Source organism: Nymphaea colorata, chromosome 9 (assembly GCF_008831285.2).
Source record: "Nymphaea colorata isolate Beijing-Zhang1983 chromosome 9, ASM883128v2, whole genome shotgun sequence".
Classification (NCBI taxonomy): Eukaryota; Viridiplantae; Streptophyta; class Magnoliopsida; order Nymphaeales; family Nymphaeaceae; genus Nymphaea; species Nymphaea colorata.
In genome coordinates, this window is record NC_045146.1 from 9,954,772 (window position 1) to 9,974,401 (window position 19,630).

General features: G+C 39.9%; 1 protein-coding gene across 4 annotated transcripts; it reads right to left on the minus strand.

Moving 5' to 3' along the window:
- Positions 1–11,147: 11,147 nt before the first annotated feature.
- LOC116260459 (uncharacterized) lies at positions 11,148–19,138 on the minus strand. Of its 4 annotated transcripts, none has more exons than XM_031638818.2 (5): positions 18,781–19,138; positions 18,388–18,490; positions 17,864–18,182; positions 13,879–13,940; positions 11,148–11,535 (listed from the first exon to the last, which is right to left on the minus strand). In XM_031638818.2, exons 1-5 carry the CDS (start codon positions 18,836–18,838, stop codon positions 11,358–11,360), a joined length of 720 nt encoding a protein of 239 aa, XP_031494678.2. In that variant the 5' UTR covers positions 18,839–19,138; the 3' UTR covers positions 11,148–11,357. The 4 variants fall into 4 exon arrangements, with proteins under 4 accessions (XP_031494678.2, XP_049935580.1, XP_049935581.1 ...); XM_050079623.1 differs by having other exon boundaries at positions 18,388–18,581; positions 18,781–19,134; XM_050079624.1 differs by lacking the exon at positions 13,879–13,940 and having other exon boundaries at positions 11,148–11,554; positions 18,388–18,581; positions 18,781–19,133.
- Between the last annotated feature and the right edge of the window lie 492 nt (positions 19,139–19,630).

The following is a 19,630-nucleotide window of genomic DNA, read 5'->3' on the forward strand; positions in this document are numbered from 1 at the left end:
TGATCGTATATTCACACTTGCTTCTTCATGTTGTGGATGACAAACAACATCCAATGTTTTTTTTTTCAACCACAAACAAGGAAATAAGATTTGAAACACACGGGTGTTACACATACATAGCAGGTGAGTAAGGAAAAAAAAGTGCAAGAGAGTTTGGAAAATACAGAAAACAACCATTTCAACTACAGTAATGTTTTGATTTTGAATTCCCGAAACGTTGTGCATGGAATATGTCATCGTACATGCACTGTCATTTGTCAATCGATGTGATGCAGCATACTATTATACATCTGTCAATATGATGAATATTTTTTTGTAAGATAAAGGATACATGTCATGAAATATGCCCTTATAGAATACCTTTCAAGGCCTAGATTCTCATGCCCATGCTCTAAATGAACAACAAAATAATTCATACTAACATTGCTTACTTGCTGTGATGGCGGAAGTCCTCTATGTAAATGGAGAGTAAATTGTCACTAAGTTCCCCATTGACATCTTGTCTAGAATCGGCCTGGATTACTCTTATTTTGGAACATGCCATGGATTACTCTTATTTTGGAACATGTCATCTAGTTGAAACGCCCGCTTGTTGGAGTTATCAGCTGGTCTGCTAGGGTCATTGGCTGGTTTGCTAGACTCATTGGCTTGATTTCTAGTGGAATGTGTCCTCGTCATTGTAAAAATGGCTGGTTTGCTGGACTCACCAACTGGTTTGCTGGACTCACCGACTGGATTTCTGGCAGAACGCATCCTCATCATTGTAAAGCCATACGGTGTCGAGGGTCTTCTTCTCACTAGCATGGAGTCTCTTTTTCTTTTTGTTAGAGAAAATTATTCTAGCGTCCTCATTGAGAAAAGTATAAAACACTATTTGCTATAAATATCTCACACATCTAAAGATTCATTATGATCGACTTAGATGATCTTGCATCATTGTAATCTCTAGGAGTGATGCCTCTCCACTATGCATATAATGGTTGTGCATCTATAAATGGATGCTCCATAGTGGGTTTAATAAATGGATTACTCTTATTTTGGAACATGTCGTCCTAGTTGAAACGCCCACTTGTTGGAGTTATCAGCTGGTCTGCTAGGATCATCGGCTGGTTTGCTAGACTCATTGGCTTGATTTCTAGTGGAATGTGTCCTTGTCATTGTAAAAATGGCTGGTTTGCTGGACTCACCGGCTGGATTTCTGCCAGAACACGTCCTCATCATTGTAAAGCCATACGGTGTCGAGGGTCTTCTTCTCACTAGCATGGAGTCTCTTTTTCTTTTTGTTAGAGAAAAGTATTCTAGCGTCCTCATTGAGAAAAGTATAAAACACTATTTGCTGTACATATCTGACACATTTAAAGATTCATTATGATCGACTTAGATGATCATGCCTCATTGTAATCTGTAGGAGCGAGGCCTCTCCACTATGCATATAATGGTTGTGCATCTGTAAATGGATGCTCCATAGTGCGTTTAATAAAAGGTATGTGCTCCCATACCTAGAACTAGAGACAAAGTACAGATATTATAAAATCAAAGATAATCCTTTTTGCAAAAAAATTACATGATGAAGATACTATTTATACCTGCAGCAACAACCAATATCCTCCCATGGATACAACCCGCTCTTAAATTGCTTCAGCTGCCTATACAAATGCATGAGCACAACTGCCCCCATGCGTAGCAGTGAATATGTTCCACATCTTCCAAAAGTTGAATGTACCGCCAGCTTATTCTAGAGCCTGAATTTTCATTAAAAAGACATGTGGTAAATAAATAAACAAGAAATGACTTCATTGCTTGATCTGCTTCTTGTGAAGTTTCATCATGCTTTGCATGTTGCTATTTATTTTGTAACTTTGCCACAATTAGTGACGTCGACTTCCCTCCAAATGCCACAGCATTCTGGAACTCCAAATGTGTCAATCTTAGAAGATCGCTGCCCTTCCCTCTCAAGTTGTAACTAGGAGTCCAAAGCACAAGTTTTTCATGAATTTTTAGACCCAATAGCCAAGCAACTTCTTTTAGGGTGATCATCATCTCAAATTCATGAAACACAATGTGTTTTTTCAAGAATCCTACTTTTGTTCAGGGCATACATGTGCCTCCATTGGAGTTCAATGACACCATAAGACAGCAGTGGCGAGAATTGCATTCGCATCAATCTCTACTTCTAGAAGTCTAATAGAACTTGATATCAATCACTAACCGAATGCTATGGGCAATGCCTACATTTGTATAACACAATATGAGTGTCAAAGACATTATTCAACAGATAAATTTTAATTACAATTACTTGAATAAATGTCATAGATCACTTACATCGACGTCATACAATCGCTGAATTTTCTTCCCAACTTCTTTTACCACTTCTAATTTGATCGGTTGTTTTCTCATTTGCTTGACACCTCTAATTTTTAGTGTAGGTATGGTCTACACATTTGCAACTACTTCCTTTGAATAATCCAACAATGGATTCTTTTCCTCATTATCCTCCTCCCCTTCATTCTTCGTCTTCATGTCCCGTACCTCCCTTTCACCATCTCCTCCTCATTTTCTTTCTCCCCATCATTCTCCACTTTTGTGGCCTCCTTTTGGCCACCTCCTCCTCAATTTCCTTATCCTCTGCATTCTTTGTCTCTATGACATGTCCGTTTGTTTCTGCCACTTCCTCCTCCTCATTTTCTTTCACCCCTTCATTCTCCTTCTCCACGACTTGATCCACCATTGAGAAAACAGCACCTTCAGGTGACATACGCTTTGCTACAATGGCAGCTTCAGCTTCAGGTGCCTCATCATCTTTCTGTTATGCCAAAACATCATACACACATATCATGCTATCTCTTTCCAAGTTCTCCATGTTTGGTCCAATGTATACGTCGACGTCACCCCAACAGACGTCACACAATGGACGTCATTGTGAAATTATTTTGTATTGATTGAAGTAGACATAGTTGATCTGCAATAAGCAAAAGAAACATGAGAATAATGTCCATAGCAAGGAATGAGGTAAAAGATAACAACGCATGCATATGATAGACACACAGATATGAGATAGTGGACAACAACGTTATATATAGCCGAAGATAAACAAACAGATGTAAGACAGAAAGAACAATGCATGTATAGAGTAGAAGATAAAAAGAAGTGCATGAGACAATGAAATAACAACGCATATGCACTGTAGAAGATAAATAAAAGGATATGAGACAATGAAATAACAATGCATTTGTACTGTAGAAGATAAACAAAATGATATGAGTTATTTCATTATCTCATATCCTTTTGTTGATCTTTTACAGCACATACATATTGTTGTTTCATTATCTCATATACTTTTGTTTATCTTCTATAGTATATGCATGTGTTGTTATTTCATTATCTTGTGTCCTTCTGTTTATCTTTTATACACGCATTGTTATTTCATTATCTTTGTAATGCTTCCTAAATGTATAAACTAATGAAAGCATGAGACCAACCAAAAAAAAATATACTATATCTTTCATAGTCTACGCTTTCTTCAGCAGGTGGACTCTGCTTGCTCTACTGAGAACCATCTCAGTCTTTGTTCGTTTCGATAAACAACCTTCAGTTTGCTCTAATCAATGGACTCGAGAATCACTCCGACCAACAACGAGAATCGATCCAACAATCGTCCTTATGCTTGCTCCAACTGATGCTTTTTGTTGATAGATCGTATGTTTCGGGTCTGGATCCATACCTGACCCGTCTTGTAGCCCGTGTTGGGCACTACTTAAGTCATGTAACCCTAATTCTTATGTGTTAATGATAATCTAAGGAGAGAGAGAGTCTGGCTGCTAGTGGGCACTGACTCCTCCTCATTCGTGGTTTTTTCTCCCTCGTGTTGAGGGTTTTCCACGTTACATCGTGATCACTGTTCCTCTTCCTCTCCTTGTTCGTATTTATACATGGTATCAGAGCCGTGAAGTTCTGGCATTAACGTGTTGGAGGAGGCACCCCGCACTGTTTATCGTCTGACGGAGTCACTGCTCATCGCCGCCGTCCGCCGTCCGCCCTCCCGTCGCCCGTCCGTCTGCCACCGTCCGCCCTCCCGTCGCCCGTCCGACTGCCGCCGTCCACCCTTCTGCCGCTCGTCCTCCTGCGCTCGGTGAGCGCCTCCAAGCGCCGCCCTTTGCTCTTGCGCCGCCAAGGGCTTCTGCGCTGCTCTGCTCCCGCCGCCGTTTTCTGCTCCCTCTGCCACCAAGCGCCTCACGCTCTGCCCTTCTGCTGACGCCGCTGTCTTCCACGCTGTAGTTGCTCCCTGCCCTTGTTGCTCTCGTCGTTGTGTGGGTCTGTCATTATGGCAGCCTCTTCTTCCTCGTCGATGGTCAGTCAAACTGAAATCGAAACTGTGAGACCCGAGAACGTTCCTATGCAGGTTATTACTCTTCGCCTCACAAAGGAGAACTATTTCTCGTGGTCGCCGGCTATGACTATGGGGATTGCTGGCCATGGTCGGATGGCCTATATCGACGGGAGCAACCCTAAACCAGCAAGAACAAGTGATGTGTGGCACACTTGGTTCCTTGAGGACAATCAAGTAAAAACGTGGATTGTCAACTCTGTCTCTGCTGAGATTCAACCTATTAACCTTCGGAAGAAGATTGCACGGGACATGTGGGTGGTCCTTGAGCAAATGTATGGCCAGAAGAAGATGGCCATTCACACTTATCAAGTAATGAAGACTATTTATAACCTCCGCCAAGGGAACTCTTCTGTTGCAGAATACTATGGGGCCTTGAAAGCCAAGTGGGAAGAACTTGACTATCACTCTGATATTCTGTGGCACTGTCCCCAAGATCAGGCCCTTTACATTGCCCAGAAATGGGAAAACAGAGTGTTCCTCTTTTTAGCTAGCTTAAATGATGAGTTTGAAGGTGTTCGGAGCCAGATTCTGAATTCTGGAGAGGTGTCCAGTATTGAAGATATATACTCGGTTGTTGAAGCAGAAGAAAAGAGAAGGCTGGTCACCAATGAAAGCAAGAGGGATCTTGGTCTCTCTCATGAGAGATCAGCCCTTGTGAGCCGTGGACTTGGAGGCTTGGCTAGACCCCCTCGCCGATGCACACACTGCAAGAAGACGGGTCACACCGTCGATTACTGTTGGGATCTCTATCCAGACAAGAAAGGAAATAGAGGGAGGTCTCTAGTGGGAAAACACCTGGGCCTGAGGCGCCCAAATCTAGTGGGGAAAAACTTTCTATTTCGGCTGATCAGCTTCGTGAACTAAGGGCTTATTTGGGCAGGATCGATGTCAACAAGATTGAGACCTCAGAGAAAACTACAGCGAATCATGCTCTTGCAGTTATTGGCAATAAAGGTAACTCTTCTGTGGGGGAATGGATTGTCGATAGTGGTGCTACTCATCACATGACAGGTAATCCAAAATTGTTTCATGAGTATAAGTTATCCTCGGGAAGGGAACGTGTTTCTCTTGCAGATGGTTCCTCTACCTGTGTGGCAGGCGAAAGCACTCTGTCCTTGTTGGACAAATTTCATGTGCAGGGCGCATTACATGTCCCCCAATTTCCTTTAAATCTCTTGTCAGTCAGTAGACTTACAAAAGAATTGAACTGTCGATCGCTGTGTTTTGCAGGACTTGGTGACAGGGAAGAGGATTGGGATTGGTTTAGCTTCTGATGGCTTATATCGTCTTCCCATACGTGTGGCTACTGCTCTGTTGACAACGATCCACAAGACAGATAAGAGAAGAGAAGATTGTCTTCAGTCCTTTATGTACTGGCATGAACGTTTTGGGCATTTACCTTTTGGGATTTTGAAACATTTGTTTCCAGACTTATGTTCCTCCTTTGATTTGTCTTCCATTTCTTGTGATGTTTGTTAGTTTGCCAAACATGTGAGAGCTTCGTACCCTCTTTCTACTAGTTGTGTTAATGAAGCTTTTTCCCTAATTCACTCTGATGTATGGGGGCCTTCGGGAATTCATACCCGTCAAGGTTTTCAATATTTTATCACTTTCGCTGATGATTTCTCTCGTGCTACATTTGTGTACTTGTTAAAAGACCGCAGTGAGGTTCCTCGTATCATCGACGTTCATTCTTCTTGTGCATACCCAATATGGTGCGAATGTTAAAACTTTCCGGTCTGATAATGCCCGTGAATACATGTGTCAGTCTGTTGAGAAGTTTCTTAGACAAAGGGGGATTGTTCATGAGACATCTTGTAGTTACACCCCCCCTCAAAATGGGGTAGCTGAAAGGAAAAATCGTCAACTTCTTAATGTCACCAGGGCTCTTTTGTTTCAGCGAAACCTTCCTAAACACTATTGGGGTGATGCAGTTCTTACTAGTGTCTATCTTATTAACCGCATGCCCAGTCGTGTTTTGAATGGTAGGACTCCCCACTCGTTACTTCCTGGCAGTCATCCACCGTTCCTACTTCCTCCTCGTGTTTTTGGTTGTGTATGTTTTATCCATGATCACAGTCCAAATGTCAAGAAACTTGATCCTAGGTCTATCAAATGTGTCTTTGTTGGATACTCTCCTACGCAAAAAGGATACAAATGTATTGATCCTATTACTGGTCGAGTTTATGTTACGAGGGATGTTACCTTCTTGGAACATGCCTCTTACTTTGGTGAGAATCCTCTTCAGGGGGAGCAGTCTGTGGGCAGAGAAGAGTATTCTCAAAGACAGGAACTTCTGTTTATAGATTTTTTGGACTACAAGAAAACAGAATCGCTTACTACTGTTGATGTGCTTGAGAAGGAGGAAAGGTGTGACACTAGCATTGAGAAGGAAGGCCCTCAGTTGTTTGGACAGTTCTACTCTAGACGAGGTACTCGGACAGAGATGATGACTTGTGATGTTATATTTACTTCCAATCCCAATGCCACTCCTTCCCTAGATGAACCAAGTCCTACCGTGGAGACTGTGGAGACTCATGATGAGGTTGAAAAGAAGAATGAAGATCTTCCCATTGCCCTGAGAAATGGTGTCAGGTCATGTACTCAACACCCCATTGGTAATTTTGTATCTTATTCCAGACTTGGAAAAGATTACAAGTGTTATGTTTCTACTCTTTCTTTGGCTGTGATCCCCAGGACTGTTGCTGAAGATCAAAGTGACTCCAAGTGGGCTGATGCAATGAAAGAAGAAATAGATGCCCTGAGAAGAAATATAACATGGGAAGTGGTGAAGATTCCTGAAGCCGCTCGCTTAGTTGGATCCAAATGGGTGTATACCATCAAGTACAAACCAGATGGGAGTGTTGAAAGATATAAAGCTCGACTTGTGGCCAAGGGATTTAGCCAGAAATATGGAATTGATTACTTGGAAACCTTTGCTCCTGTTGCAAAAATGAAGATAGTGAGAGTGGTTATATCCCTAGCTGTGATGAAAGAGTGGAAGATGTATCAACTAGATGTTAAGAATGCATTCCTCAATGGTGACCTCGAAGAAGAAGTATATATGCATATGCCTCCAGGATATGAAGAACCAGAAAAATGTTGTAAGCTGAAAAAGGCCTTATATGGCCTTAAGCAATCGCCCAGAGCGTGGTTTGAACGACTGAGAAGAGTGATGATACGTCATGAATACAAACAAGGAAATGGAGATCACACTCTGTTTGTGAAGAAGAAGGAGAGCAGGGTTACTCTCCTGCTGGTCTACGTAGATGACATGATTGTCACAGGAGATGATGAGGAGGAGATTATCAAGCTAAAAGGGTTACTGGCTACAGAATTCGAGCTCAAAGATCTTGGCAAGCTAAGGTATTTTCTTGGTATAGAGGTTGCTAGGTCTAGTACTGGTCTTGTACTAAACCAAAGAAAATACACATTAGATCTGCTGGAAGAAACTGGTAAATGGAGATGTAGGCCTACTCCTACCCCATTTGACACTGGGCACAAGTTGAGTCTTAGAGATGGAGAGCCTCTCTGTGAAGAAGACAAGGGAAGATATCAACGTCTGGTTGGGAAGTTGATTTATCTTACCCTCACGCGACCTGACATCACCTTTGCGGTGAATGTTTTGAGCCAATTCATGCATGCACCAACCGATGCACATCTGAAGGCTGTGGACAGAGTACTATGCTACCTGAAGAAAAATCCTGGCAAGGGACTCCTGTATGTGAAACAAGAGACTGTGGAAATCGAGGGCTATTCTGATGCGGATTGGGCAGGTTGTAATGATACCAAACGATCTACTACAGGGTACTGTGTCTACTTGGGAGGAAACCTTGTTGTATGGAGAAGCAAGAGACAAGATGTTTGCTCTAGATCTAGTGCAGAGGCAGAATATATGGCAGTTGCTATGGGAGTGTCAGAATTACTATGGTTGAAGATATTGCTGACTGACATTGGAATAGAGGTTGAAGGACCTATGAAGATGTATTGTGATAACAAGTCTGCAATTAACTTAGCCAACAATCCTGTTCTTCACGACAGAACAAAGCATGTTGAAATTGATCGTCACTTCATTCGGGAAAGAATTGATGCGAAAGAGTTGATCTTACCTTACATGAAGTCTGAAGACCAAACTGCTGATGTTCTGACGAAAGCTCTTCCTTCAGCTTCATTTGAGAGGAATGTATCCAAGTTGGGCATGTTTGATATGTATGCCCAATTTGAGGGGGAGTGTTGATAGATCGTATGTTTCGGGTCCGGATCCATACCCGACCCGTCTTGTAGCCCGTGTTGGGCACTACTTAAGTCATGTAACCCTAATCCTAATGTGTTAATGATAATCTAAGGAGAGAGAGAGTCTGGCTGCTAGTGGGCACCGACTCCTCCTCATTCGTGGTTTTTTCTCCCTCGTGTTGAGGGTTTTCCACGTTACATCCTGATCACTGTTCCTCTTCCTCTCCTTGTTCGTATTTCTACACTTTTCAATCGACGATGAGAACCACTCCTTGTGAACTCCCCCTACTACTACGACCTTTTGAAAGATATGGACAACCTGAGTGTTCAAAGCATTATGGAGATCAATCCAACAGTCGTCCTTATGTTTGCTCTTCGACCAATGATGAGAACCGCTCTCTGTGAACTCCCTCTACTGCTGCAAACTTTTGAAAGGGTTATGGACAAACTGAATGTTTGAAGTGTTATGGAGAAGCCTCTGCTTGCCAACTGGTAAACTTCCACCTTGAGTTGCTCTTTTCGAAAAACCATTTTGTTGTCGAGAGGGGTATATTTTGTCATCAACGCTTTCACATACGGGCTATCGCATCATTCCCGTCGTCCACCTCGGGGCATTATTGTCTATTGACGCCTTCATGTACGGGCTAGTGTGTCATTCCTACTGTCCACCTCAGGGCATTATTGTCTACTGCCGATTCACCATCAACCCAAACTTAAGCCCATTCGGTCTCCGAGTTACTCTTCAAGACAGATACCCAAGTTCTGCGACCAAGTGTCTCATGAGAAGCCGTCGTGCACAAAACTTTTGTGCACGTCGGAGGTGTAAATAACCAGCTTCATCATATCAGCCCCTTATTAATGTGATGCAAGGTCCACACAACTCTTAATATCTTTATTTTTTTTAAATATTTAAAAGAACTAACAACTGACCAACCTTTGAAACTTAACAAACAGCTGGCCAATTTCTGTCCCAAATTCTCAGATCACTGCCTCCTAAAAAAGAAACTTAACCCTGGTTTCTGGTCCTGTAGCACTATATTGACCAAAAACTCATCTGTCTTCACCTCTAATTTTGTTGATGCATTTGTAGATGATTGTCACACAATAAACCAACCAACGGCACTCCAATAAATGTCATCGACTCAATCATGGAGAGAGTTTATGCATTCAAAGTGTGTATAGATGAGATCTCTCATGGGCTGACTGCAACATCTGGTTCACTCGGCTCAAAATGGCCATCCTTAAAATGTACCCCTTTCAAGAGATTGTAAAATGAAGGCTGGAATTATCTTGTGGGCACACATCGCTACTATTGTTTCTTCAGCAAAATTAGATATTTTCCATGGGCAAAACTGTAATCGCCGACCCACTCCAAGCCTCAGACTCCGGATCCGGTGGACCCCAACCTTCCCCTAGTAGTGTTGGTTCTAGGCCAAAAAAGGCTAGAAACCAGAACTGCTAGGGAGCCGGTTGGGATCCGCATGCCAGAAATCTGAGCCCAGGAATGGGTCAACTCATTACAGTGGTATCAAAGTACGTTTCAACATTCGGACCTAAGGTCTCACACATGATGACAACCTTAAGGAGAGTGGATTGTAACATTCCAAAAGTTTAGTCTCGTATTGAATATTGTGAAAGATCTTCAAGAGCTTATAAAGAAGATTGATAAAGTGGTTAGTTGTCTTGGTTTAGTCTTTTTGAACGTGAAACCGAAACTGCTAAAGGGCATGTTGGGATCCACTATACCAAAGGTCTGGGCCCAAAAGTGTGTCTGGTTGTTACAAAGATATTGTGCAATTCCACAAGATCTCATGGTAACTAGAGCAATTTCATCATCAATGTGAAGGAAATCATAGGGAACATGAGTTCTAGACACTTTCAGGCAATGGTTTTCAAAGAGGTTCTGTTGGCAGCGGGAGTAGGATGCTTTATGCTGTAGGCTAGTGTTACAAAAATGGACTCTTGCCTTAATTCTCTCAAAACAAAGGTGCTCCTCTAGGATTGTTAGTTGAGATAAATTTCACTTTTGCAATGATTCTTCAACCGTGCCAGCACTCTGGTGGTAATTCTGTCAAGAAATGCTGCTTTCTGATTTCAATTTAAGCCCTTATTATCTCCTTCACGTTTTTTACAAGGAAGCAGTGATTTGAGAATTAGAGAAAAACACTGAACATCTATTCGTTAAGCTCTAAAGGTTGTGCAGTCATTTATTATTTAGCCCATTTGTTAAGTAGTGTTTGTAATTTTTTTCTATTTTACAATATTTTTAAAGAACATAAAATGAAATAAATAGGGCAATTCAGGTTAACAATAATACTTATGGGTCGATAGCAAGTGAGCAAAACCTTCACGGCATACGTCTACGTTTTTTCAAACATAACTTCCAAAGACTTGACGAATCCCAAGTCAGGAACTGCCTAGCCCCAGTACATGGCACAACGTTCGTTTCAAAACAAACCGAACGGGGTGAAGAGCGGGAGCAGATTTGATTTGGTATGCAAAATGAGGTGATGAAATAAAAAGAATATGCAACGGAAATTGGACCAAGCACTTTATATCTGAGTAAGGTTAATACAAAGTTAGATACGCTGGATCAAGGGACACCTTGAAAAATATGAGGCATCCCCTTTTACCAACCATAGAGGAACATCCCACGTCTGCCCTTTAGTACATGACTGCAATTAAAAAATGGATATCTTCAGCCAACTCTATGCCTACACTCATTTGCAGAACTTCATCAAAGATTAGCAGACTGTCGTGAGAAATTCAGAGGCACAGACATCAGCTCCGTAATGCTCACTCTCGGATGGCTACACAATCTCCTCGTGTACAATGTGGAAAATTTGCCACTTATGCAGATCGGAATAAAGTTAGTCCCAGCTTCATCCCCATGAAAAGCAAATCTCCTAAGATGACTGTAGGTGCAAACATTTTCTGACAGTGACTAGCAGGCCTCAAATTCTGTCCTTCGTATACCAAATTTAGAAGCAATGAAACATAGCATAGAGATAATTGAATGCCATCAACATGCAGTGCGAAAAGGAAAAATATCTCTCCCTCAACGAAAGAAACTTGTCCCTACAAAATTCATCTTGATGTACAAGAAGACTACAGCTACACCACTGTTAGATCACTTCATATAAGAATATGGGATTCTTTTGTCTATTTATTTTTAATGCTCTCAGCACAAATCCCTGTTCCAATTCAACATAAAAGAGATAGCCTCTTAGCTCGCCCTGGTAATCTCACCTCACCTAACACAACATTGTATGATATTTGACATGGTTACAATCATCGCCATGTTATTCTTTGTCTTTAACGTGCTCATTGATGTCACTGCCAAATTCTTCCTAAATTTAACTAGAACGACAAGACAAGACAAAGAAGGACCCAACAGAAAGACAACATGGAAAGAACGATGGAAGGTTTTCAATTGCAATCTTCTCAAACATGATAGATACATGTGATTTGAACCTTATTACTCATCATTAACTTCCTAACTTTTTGGCCTTGGACTTGCATCAATATGTAATGACTGGATGAAAATGGAAAAAAAAAAAAAAAGACAATCCTTGAAGCATGTATACTATTTCTTTTCCAGCTTTTCTCTGCCATATCCATTTTCCTTACATTTATATTCATCTTGTTTATATTTTCACAGGTTTGGCATTTATTGTAACAGTATCAGTGCATGGAATATGTAGACCGTGGAAAGAAGTCAATGCATGAGTCAAGTTCAATGTCAAAACTGTGTGAAACTAAATGATATATGCATGCCTTAACCTAAAGCTTATCAGTGCATGGAATATGTAGACCGTGGAAAGAAGTCAATGCAGGAGTCAAGTTCAATGTCAAAACTCTGTTAACTAAATGATATATGCATGCCTTAACCTAAAGCTATGAAACATAAATATAAAAAAATGCATCACCTGAACATTTCTGAAGCATGGCAAGCAAGATAACAAAGCAGTAAATTAAAATGAAACTGAATGGTAATACAGTTAAAAAGGGACATCATTAAAAGGAACACAGATGATAACACGGTACTATAACATAGCAGTCAAGGCCATAAAATGAAGTAGATAAAACTAATGGTATATAGTTACCCATTGACACGAGTTTGGCCACACACATGAGGTAAGTTGTCCCTGGCCAAATAAAGCTGACACAGGATATTGCATTGTAACTGAAGGGTTCATGCCACATTGCATCAGCTAAAGATGGACGAAGGACCACCCGCCCACCACTTCATTGAGTAAATCTAAGATACATTTTCTACAGTAGTATTTCTGCAATTGTTGGTTGCTGTTGTGTCCTATACTGCTATAGCACCACAAACTGTTGACATCAAATCCCTGTTATCTGTTATATGGTTTTCATGAGACGAAAGTTCTTAGATCTCCTTATTGAGCCTCACCAGGAATTTTCTCAGACACCAGCTTCATTTTTGTCATCTTTGTTTGCATCACCCACTATTTAAGCAATAAATCAGATCAGTTAGAAGTTTTTGCTGGCCACACAAAACTGGAGGTTCATGCAATTTTTCAGGTCTCACCATGATAAATCAGATCAGTTATAAGTTTTAAGGCCCACAGAAGACAGGCTTCTTTCTCATAAAGTGTTTTTATCTCCCCATATATGTATAATGTTGTGTGCATATATATATATATATATATATATATATATATATGAGGAAATGGACTTACAGAAAAATACAAAACATACAGTTATATATATATATATATATATATATATATATATAACTGTTTTTTTTTGTATTTTTCTGTAAGTCCATTTGCTCATTTTTTTGTATTCTCTCCTCCAATTTTCTGTTTTGTTCTTGACTGATAAACTAGCTATTGGAAGCCAAACAAGGCAACAACTAGCTAAATAGTCCATTGAACTAGCCATTGGAGCCTTCAACATGTAGCTGTCATAAGGATTCTCCTCTTGCTCTGCGTATATATATTCCTCACTGCAATATACAATTTTTAAGCATGTTCTCATGCTATTTCTGCTCTAATACGATCAGTTTATTCATGAGTGTCACATGTGTGTGGATTGCAGTGGTCAATTGTGACGACACAGTTATTTCTTTCTTGGTCCTTTGTGACTAACAGTATCCTGCAGACTTGGTCAGATCAAGACATGGCTTGAGACATTTCATTACATTGTATCAGAGCTTGATTGTTATTTATTCAAGCTTAATGATTTTAATTATATAAAATGAGCTGATCCTATGGAGAATATCATCATACCTAGGGGCTTGGGAGACATGTGAATGGTACAATGCTAGAGCCTCATCTAAATCCAAAAAAAGCTGTAAAAAATATATTGGTCAGTGCCTCAACTAAGACACAGAATTTGTGAACAAAATAGTGGCATCGATTGAAGAGGAAAATGGGAAGTCCTCAAGAAATTGAAACACAGCTACAAGATTGCCATGCAAATAATTGTCAAATCATCTCATAGTTTATAATTTGCGTTCCATCTTCTAAAATTCAAAATGCAGCATGAGCTTGGGTGTTTCCCAAAACCCATTAGATGAAACAAGACAAAGCAAGATAGTACTATCTTCAAAAGATGACAAGGTCAACCAAACAAATTGAAAAGTGTGTCATAAATTAATGTGGCATCCCTTTTCCCTACGAGATGAACTAGTAGTCATGAAAGAAGGTGGAGAGGTTGAAACAAGAAAAAAGCAAATGGAGACAAAGAGAGAGAGAATCTAGATGCACATTGTGAATTACTACAAGATCCCTTTTTTCATATGGAAAGAACTAGTATTAATGGAACTTAACACACACACACACACACACAGAGAGAGAGAGAGAGAGAGAGAGAGAGAATCTCCATTGTTTTTTTCTTTGCAGTCTAATAGCTGAGTTTGAACAAGTTGCTGCTTCAACGTCTGTATAGCCTCAATGCCATCAATAGAAGAAGTTCTTGCTCAAGTATGCAAGGACAAACAAGTCTTCATACGGCAAAGTGGTTCTAAACCACAACATATAAAGAAGAATTTTTCCAAGTTCAAGGAAAAAGTGGCAAGAATGAGGCCAACAAAGAGAAGACCAATAAAAATGCAATCGATGGAAGCTCCCCAATACCTATTGCACAACTATTCATCTACTGCTAAAACTGTTATATCTTCAATAGCTATATTAACTCCTCTTGGTATGAGTTTCTGGGTACTTGAGTTTGGTACTTCTTTTCATATGAGTCCCGATGAAAACATCATCCAAAGAAAAAGAAAAGTAATCTTTCACTAGGGTTTGCACTAAGGATGAAACTTCTTTGGAAAATAAGATATAGACAATTGCGCAATTGTAATTCATCATACCCAACATTAAAGTCATTCCAAAACTAAATTTAGACCTTTTATTGGTTTACCAATTTTTAGATTATGGCTATAAAGTTCATTTTCTCATACATGGTTTGCTGGATGTAAGATCATCCAGCTGAATAGAGAAGGACGCAGAAGAGGGAACCTCTTCATGGAAAATAGAAAGACACTTTTTGAATAAAGTTCTTTTGTATCCTATGATATATGGGTGCAACTGAAATGGGTTCAGGTGTGGGTGCCTGGACATGGCCTGGACACAGCATGGATCGTGTCAGTCCATTTTTGGTCTCAATCAAAGTTGACTGAGTTCATTGAGGTCCAAATTTTACTTGTTCTTTTCTAATGTCACCCATGTACATACACTATGAACAGAGGCAGCCCGACAGTTAAGCGGAAGGCTGCTCTCCTCCTGTGCTCATGGACAACTCAATGGCAAAAACTCACCATATGTGTCATCTGATGACTTTTCTAGTAAGCAGTAACCGTAACCTATGAGCAGCTACTTTTGGTGAAGGGAGTCGTCTCTAGCAAACGGCAGGCCTGTTTTCTCTTTTTTTCCAGCAAACCATAAATCTTTTGGCAGATTTCATCTTTTTTCCAGCGATAGATATGATTACACTTCCATTCTCATCATTTTGCCAGACATCCTGCCGATTTGCTGATTTTTGCAGCCCCTCATTTGATTTTCATTGTGTTGTCTTCTCTCTCCTATCTGCCGATCTTTTGCAAGTCCTTATGCACTATTTCTTTATTACTTTTGTTATTACATATGAAATCAGAATTTTTTGCCTGATTTGGTGATTGAATGTGGTGACTGAATGTTTTATTCATCTATTCTTTGTCGTTATTACAATTTTGTGTGATCGCTTCTAACAGTTAGCATCTACTTTTTCCATTATAATCTGGGTTCAAATTTTAAAAAGGCATTCTGTTTATTAAATAAACGGTCATAAGGGCGGCCTTAGCCCAAAATTTTTTTTGGAATGTTCTTGAGATGAGTAGGGTTTTAGTGGTTTCAATCATATGTTTGTGTTTTCTTTCAGCTAGACCATTTTGTTGAGGTATTTTGGAGCATGATCTTTGATGTATAACATCACGCTCTTCTAGGTATTTCCAAAATTCATTAGAAAGATATTCTCCTCTTGAATCAATTCTAAGATGATAGGTTGCATTAAATCGATTTTGAATTAATTTATGGAAAATTCCGAAATAACTGAAGACTTCAGATTTAGACTTAAGTAGTATCCAAGTATACCTAGTGAAGTCATCAACAAAGTTAACATAATAAGAAAAACCTCCTTTTGCGACCACAAGTTCTGGTGCCCATACGTCCGAATGAAGTAACTCAAAACGTGTGGTTAAAAGAAAATTTTTTGAGCCAAAACGAAATGATTGTAATTTTCCAAGTGACAATCCTTACCTATGGAATCTTCTTTAAATGATCTCGTTGTTAAGGGAAGACATTTTTTCAAACTAAGATGCCCTAATCTTTTGTGAAGAAGTTCTAACTACTTTTTCCACAATATTACAAAATTGCTTTTGTGCTAAGTCTAGAAAGTCCATGTAGTATAAGTTGCTCTTACATGGACTTCCTCAATCTGCTTCCCAGACTGGCGAACATGCACAATACAACTTTAAGATGAGAAGGGAACATCATACCCATGTTTGGTAATTTGAGAAACATATAAAAGATTTAAATTTAGTTTAGGAATACATCTAGCATTAGGAACTTTGAAAACTTTGGAAGTTTTAAGATTTTTTTCAAATTTTCCGATACTTTTAATGTTCAAATTTGTGCAATCAGCTGTAGAAACATAGTTATTTGAGCAAATAGGTTTACATTCAGAAACAAAAGTCGTATTTGGGATCATATGAAAAGGAAGCACCCGAGTCTAATAGCCAAGAGTTCGTACATTCATTAGAAGAAAAAACAGCTGCCTCGGTAAGATAATTCCATTTAATTAAGGGTTGTTTCACCTAAGACTGAACTGGACCTTCCCAACCGGTGGCATCTTTTTTAATAGGCTTGATTAACTTTTGAACCTGACCCATATGATCGACTGTTGTCTGCTCCTTCTCTTGTTTCACTTTAGGTAATGACACATCAATGCAATTCTCAGACGAATGGCCATCAATGCTTTACACCCAAGCAAAACACTAACTGGTGGAAGCTTCAATGCTATAGTGTTTAATCTTATGGAGTGTTTCGCCCTTCAAGGAATAGTTCACCTGAGCCATACTTTTACCAAGATGACCTGCTGCCTAGAGAATCACTTTGCTTTCCTGAATCTAAAGAAAACAACAAGAATAATTCTTCTCCAAGGAAAGAGCCACTCTCACCTCGCTTTTCACTTCCTTTCTCTTTCATCTTCCTCCTTTCTTCTTATTGTTCTATGCTGATGCTTCCCTTCCTTCTTTTTCTCTTAATTGTAATATGTGGTATTTTCTCAGACGTTATATTTAAATGTTTCCATACTTGTTTTCCTATGTTATCCTACTTTCACATTGTTTCCTACTCAATTCCACTTTCATTTCCTACAGTTTCTATGACATTTCGACAAGCAATTGTATCCTTTTTATTACTTCCTGCCATTTTTCAAGACATCTTATATCAGTATGAAGTACAATACCGTATAGCAACAAAGGCAAGCATGCTTCCAATCACAAGAATAATTCCAGATATCATAATGAAGAGGAACATTGAAGAAGAATAATTGCGTCTAAACAAATTCAGTCACTCAGCTGACTGTAACGGTGGAAAACAGGGGTTCTTCTTCTGAACAAAGGAAACAAGAGGTTTCTACAATTCAGGTCTACTGTATTCCTACATGATTGCAACTGATGACTGAATATTGCACCAGAACCTAATTTGCATTAACCAATATAAAAAGAAATTTTACCTCATATACACATCCTCCATCCTCAACATCTTCAAAAAGAGAGGAGTAATAAGTAGAGTCGACGATAAAGCCACCCACAGCATCACAGTAGTCAGAATTTTCTTGAACAATGAGGTAGTTTGCAGAACTCAGAAGACTTGTTCTCGGGTCAACATCAGACTCCCTATAAACGTTGTCGACACATGAAGCCCCCAATCTGCACATTTGTATCCAAATGAACGTCGATGAACACCTAACTAAGAACCCAATAATTTCCATCCACAAGGCAACTCTAACCGAAAAGATATCGAGGGCACTATACTTTTCGGTAGACATATTCCTGCATAAGAGCAACGACCGTCAGTTACAGCAAAAATGCGAAGCTTGACACGAAAATACACAGAAATAGAATCTTGTGGCTCTTCTAATTATGTATTTGAGTTTTCTAAAGATCTCGTGCTATTAAATAATAAAGGGAAATCGGAGAAAGAACAGAAAACAAAATAATTCGGTGTGGAATTCAAGAAATCAGATAGTTCTCGTACCATATCTCCCGAAAGAAGAGGACGAACCAAGAAACGTCGAGCAGGATTTCACAAACCAAAAGAAAGGCGTAGGTTTGTCCAAGGCGCTGACTGCTGCTCTCAACTGCAACAACCGCAAACAATGACACCGCCAGGTCTATCAGCATGACGCCATTGTAGAGAGCTCCGATGGACCCGACCAGAGCACAAGCAATCTCAAAACCCCGATGGAGAAAAACAAGAAGAAAACAGAAAACGATCTCAAAAAACAAAACTACAAAGTAAGAACAACAACAACAACAAAATATAAGCACTCATTTTCTAGCTCAGAGGAAAGAAGTACAAAAGAAAGCAAGAGAATCTGAAATCCGCTTCTTCTTTGGTCCGGAAGAAGAGGAATAACGATCAGAATACCTGAACATAGAGCATGAAGACGGCGACAGATCGGATGGTACCGTGGTCGCATAGCCATGATTGGATACTTAACCAAGCGTCTGAACACCAGAGCATTAGCGGTGCCCTAGAAATGGACGAATCCTACGTCGGGTTCTTGAAGTTATGAAGCCAGGAATAGAAGAAGGAGCGTGAAGATGCATGGAAGAAGCAGATGAGTGGAGAATTGATCAGGCGTTTCTTGACCGAATGCCTTCCAGGAGGATCGCGTGGGGAGGGATGAGGAATGAGGAAGAGGCGCCGAAAGGAGAGAGAGAGAGACCACTTGCCTTGTACATGGTGGTTGAGACAATGGGTATCAGAGTTTCTCATGTCTTAATCGATAAAGAAGCCTATAGCAAACAGCCCCCACATTGGGTATAAAAAAAACTGATTACACTTCATCATCAATTTTCATTCATGGATATGATTGGTGGGACATCCTAGTTTGTGTTGCATATGTCTCAACCTAAATATCTTTAAAACACAAGAACCCTCGTTCAATTTGTTACTCGGCAGACCACGATCTATGCTATAAATGCAGTTCTTTCCACACTACATCAGTATGTCAAATGAGCTCATGGCATGAGTACCTCATAATTTATGCAGATGATCGACAAAATCACCTCATACACCCAATGATTCGGATACCAACATATACAATTAAGGTACCAAGCATCCGAGTCGGTGAGGAAGAAGAATTATCTTGCAGTCTTAGCAAATTGGCTATTTGGAAGCCAAAGAAGTAAATGTGGGTGGTAAAGGTGTCAACCTAGATCTATCCACAGCAAATTGCAAAAACCATCCATTGTTCAAAAAATTCTCTCAAAAT